At 37.3% G+C, this 3,225-nt stretch overlaps 2 protein-coding genes across 4 annotated transcripts in view; one reads left to right on the plus strand and one right to left on the minus strand.

Moving 5' to 3' along the window:
- The window catches only part of zswim2 (zinc finger, SWIM-type containing 2), a 4,561-nt gene extending 3,777 nt beyond the window's left edge, over positions 1-784 (minus strand). Inside the window, exon 1 of the mRNA XM_035677374.1 lies at positions 705-784. Coding sequence (XP_035533267.1) covers positions 705-784 — 80 coding nt within the window. The remainder of the gene's footprint in view (positions 1-704) is intronic.
- Positions 785-1,227: 443 nt separating this feature from the next.
- The window catches only part of calcrlb (calcitonin receptor-like b), an 18,067-nt gene continuing 16,069 nt past the window's right edge, over positions 1,228-3,225 (plus strand). For all 3 annotated transcript variants that reach the window (XM_035677807.1, XM_035677806.1, XM_035677809.1), the window contains exon 1: positions 1,228-1,387. The gene's annotated coding sequence lies outside the window, so the exon portion shown is untranslated. The remainder of the gene's footprint in view (positions 1,388-3,225) is intronic.

Here is a 3,225-nt window from a genome sequence, read left to right on the forward strand (position 1 = left end):
TCACTGTGTTCCTCCAGGCCGTTTTCCTGAACATCTCTACAGAATAAAGACATTTATCACTCATTTACTGTATGATAATGTAAATGAAGGGTACATTTAAAACTGCAGGACATTTGAAATATAATGCAACAATAAAAAAATATATAATTTTCACTTTATGCTACTTTATACTGTTGCTTTTGTTTTGTTTTTTGCTTGTTTGGGGCTTTTATGTACTAATCCTCCCTGTGTTATACACCTAACATTGGCTCCACATTGATCAACATTAAAATGCTCTTATATGTATTTATTAGTGATAGAAAAACAGGATAATATACTGTTATATAATCATATTACACTGTGAAAGAAGCAATTATGCATTATGGGTTGTTTTAATACTTAAAGTAACATTTTGAATGCAGGACTTTTACTACTAACTTACCGGTATTTCTACTTTTACTTGCATAGAGGATCGGAGTAACTTCTTCAACCACTTACACTTATGAAGTCGCTCAATAATCGAAGAAAATACTGAGTTTTCTTCGTCGGTTGTGCACATAAAAACCACCTTTCTGCAGGAATTTCATCTTGCATGCAACGTTAGTCTCGATAAAGCTAAGATAAAAACAAGTGCTTAATCAGACTATTTACGTTACACCTGTTCGCCACTTCCTGTTAACGCGGTCTAATGAGGTCTCAATTAGAGGTCAATTAAATAAACTCACCTCAGGCGGCATAACGTAACATGGCTCAAGATAAATTGCTGAAGAGCAGCAGAAGTTAGTTTCCAGGACGCCGTAGCCATGGTAACCTGCTGTTGCCAAGGAGTTTTTGCCCTGCAGAGGGCGCCGTTGCTAAGCGGTAGAAACCCTCAAGAGATTGGTCCGTAATAATGTAAATAAAGTGTAAATAATGTATATTTCTAACATATTTAACACCCAGAACAATCTTTTTTTGCTTTTTTTTTTACAGCCTTGTAAATGAAGTATTTTCAGTAATATTCATGCCCATAACAGCCATAGAACCACTTATAAAGAGCCACACAGGCATTACAACCCTAAAAATCAACAGCCAGGACATTAAAGTTGACTTTTTATCATATTGCACATAATATAAATCATATTTAATGGTTTTCAATTATATGAACACTTTGTAATGCCCCTTTACAATGTAGGGATGTCCCACAAAAGGCGAGCTTGTGATGTCATCCACAGCCCCAGTCAGTTTTTTCTATCAGGACAGCTCAGTGTTGCCTCTGACTCTGTTGCAAACACACACCGATGGACTACTCTTGAACAAATCTCCCCTCTAGCCCTCCCCCCTAAAAAAAAACAGGGGCACATTGTTTTTCTTTTCCTGCAAAGGTATCCAGACTGAAGGATTGACTTGTTTTTGTGCTCCTGCAAAGGTAAGTTTCTTTAATGGTTACAGTTTGTCAGCATGTCGACTGTGATTACTGCTCAAGCACTGTGGTTGCGGTGCTGAAAAACAGGGGCAAATGTCCCTGTTCAAAATGCCACATTAAACTAGAAATGTCATACCTCAGACTATATGTTGCAGGGCACATGGAGAACAGGGTGCACACATGCACTTTGGTATTAAAGGGTAGAGAAACAAACAATTAAAAAAGTACAAAAGAGGTATCTTATTGCTGCTGGCATCCTCCCCCCAAAAAATATGTTTATTTTCTAATTTAAGATCTTTTAATTTAAGCTTATATTATTAGTTATTTCCTAGATACATAGCCAATATCCTTCTTTATAGGTGCATTACACAGTGAGCAAAGTCATGTTTAAAATAGGACAAAACACATGAGCAGAGATTGTAGAAAGCTACTTGGTAGAAGAGTCAAACCCTTTTTGGATTTTGACATCTCACATTTAAACACTATTTGTATAGGTTTTTAGGCTCTCCAGGTGCAAACTGAGGACGGCAGAGCCTTATTTTATTTACTGGTTTCTTTAAAGCAAAAGTGCAAAAAAAAAAAAAAACAATAATGCTGTCACACCTAACAAGAACAACCTGCTCACGATAACATATGGTGAACATAAAGTGGTCAAATATGGTTTCCAAGACCAATGTGTTTCTAATAAAGGGTAAATCACATGGTAAAGAGTGTAAACCCTCTTGTTCTGGGACAGATGGCTTTCACAGTCAGGGAGTAACTTTACTTTGAGTTATTAAGTGTCTCTGTAGGCCATTAGAGAGATATACTGTGTGTCTTTGGGTGTGTTCAAGAACATATTAATCTTTTAAGCTGACAAAGATTTCCTGAATTAGCAGTCAGGGGAGCTGGAAATTATTCAAGTTTGTTGGTCTGTGTCAGACCAGAACTGTTTTTTTAATCCAAACAAGAAGCAGAGGATTTGGGGAAAGTATCACTCCCATACCGCAGTTAAAAAGACTGTAAAAGATCATCGTTTAGACTCATGAGAGACTGTGTACTGTCTTCATGCTCTCCGCAGTCTTTTCACATAAGTTATTGCGCAACCTCTTGGTCACATCGTCTCCAATAATCGAGCCTTGTGTGTGACACATTGCTTCATAAAATGTTTGGAAAAGACACAGCTGCCATACTATTATGATATTAAATATGTTAAATATGTCAAGCTAATTTGCAAATATTAACCTTATAGCCATAAATGCCTTCTTTGGACAGGTGTCTTTCTCTGTCTGACAGATCAATAGATCATGATTGATGATTGGCTCATTGGAAACTCCAGTTTAAAAAGGCGGATCAGTTCTGTAGTCATGAACGGGTGATTTTCACTAGAGTTTTATGATATTTTGTTTTTTTTTTATTACATTCTGCGCTGTTTTGTAGTGTTTTCTTGTTGAGTTGTTGTGTATTTGTATAAAGGCCAATCAGGGACGGGTGTTGCAAAGGCTATAAAAACTGTGAAATGTGACACAGGTCTGTGATATGTACTTGTATTTATGAAGAAAACATTACGTAACTACTTTAAAAAACAGTGCTACTCCAAATAGAGCCTATTCCAATTTATACCCTCCAGTCTTTGCTCCTTTATCTCTTTCTGTATGTTATTGATTACCAGCAGATTGTCTTGACGCGCTCCAGCTCCTTGGTGCGAACACCAGGGCAACGTGCACCGGCTATGTGGGTTCACCCCAGCACACCTGGAAAACCATGAACAACAGAATATAATTAGTAAGGACACAAAAAGGAATTACAGCAATAGCATCTGGGAAGCGCAGAATGATTACCTCCTAAGTTTCCCGGGCTCT

The sequence above is a fragment of the Morone saxatilis genome, unplaced genomic scaffold, assembly GCF_004916995.1.
Source record: "Morone saxatilis isolate NCDOM2014 unplaced genomic scaffold, NCSU_SB_2.0 Contig6, whole genome shotgun sequence".
Lineage (NCBI taxonomy): Eukaryota > Metazoa > Chordata > Actinopteri > Moronidae > Morone > Morone saxatilis.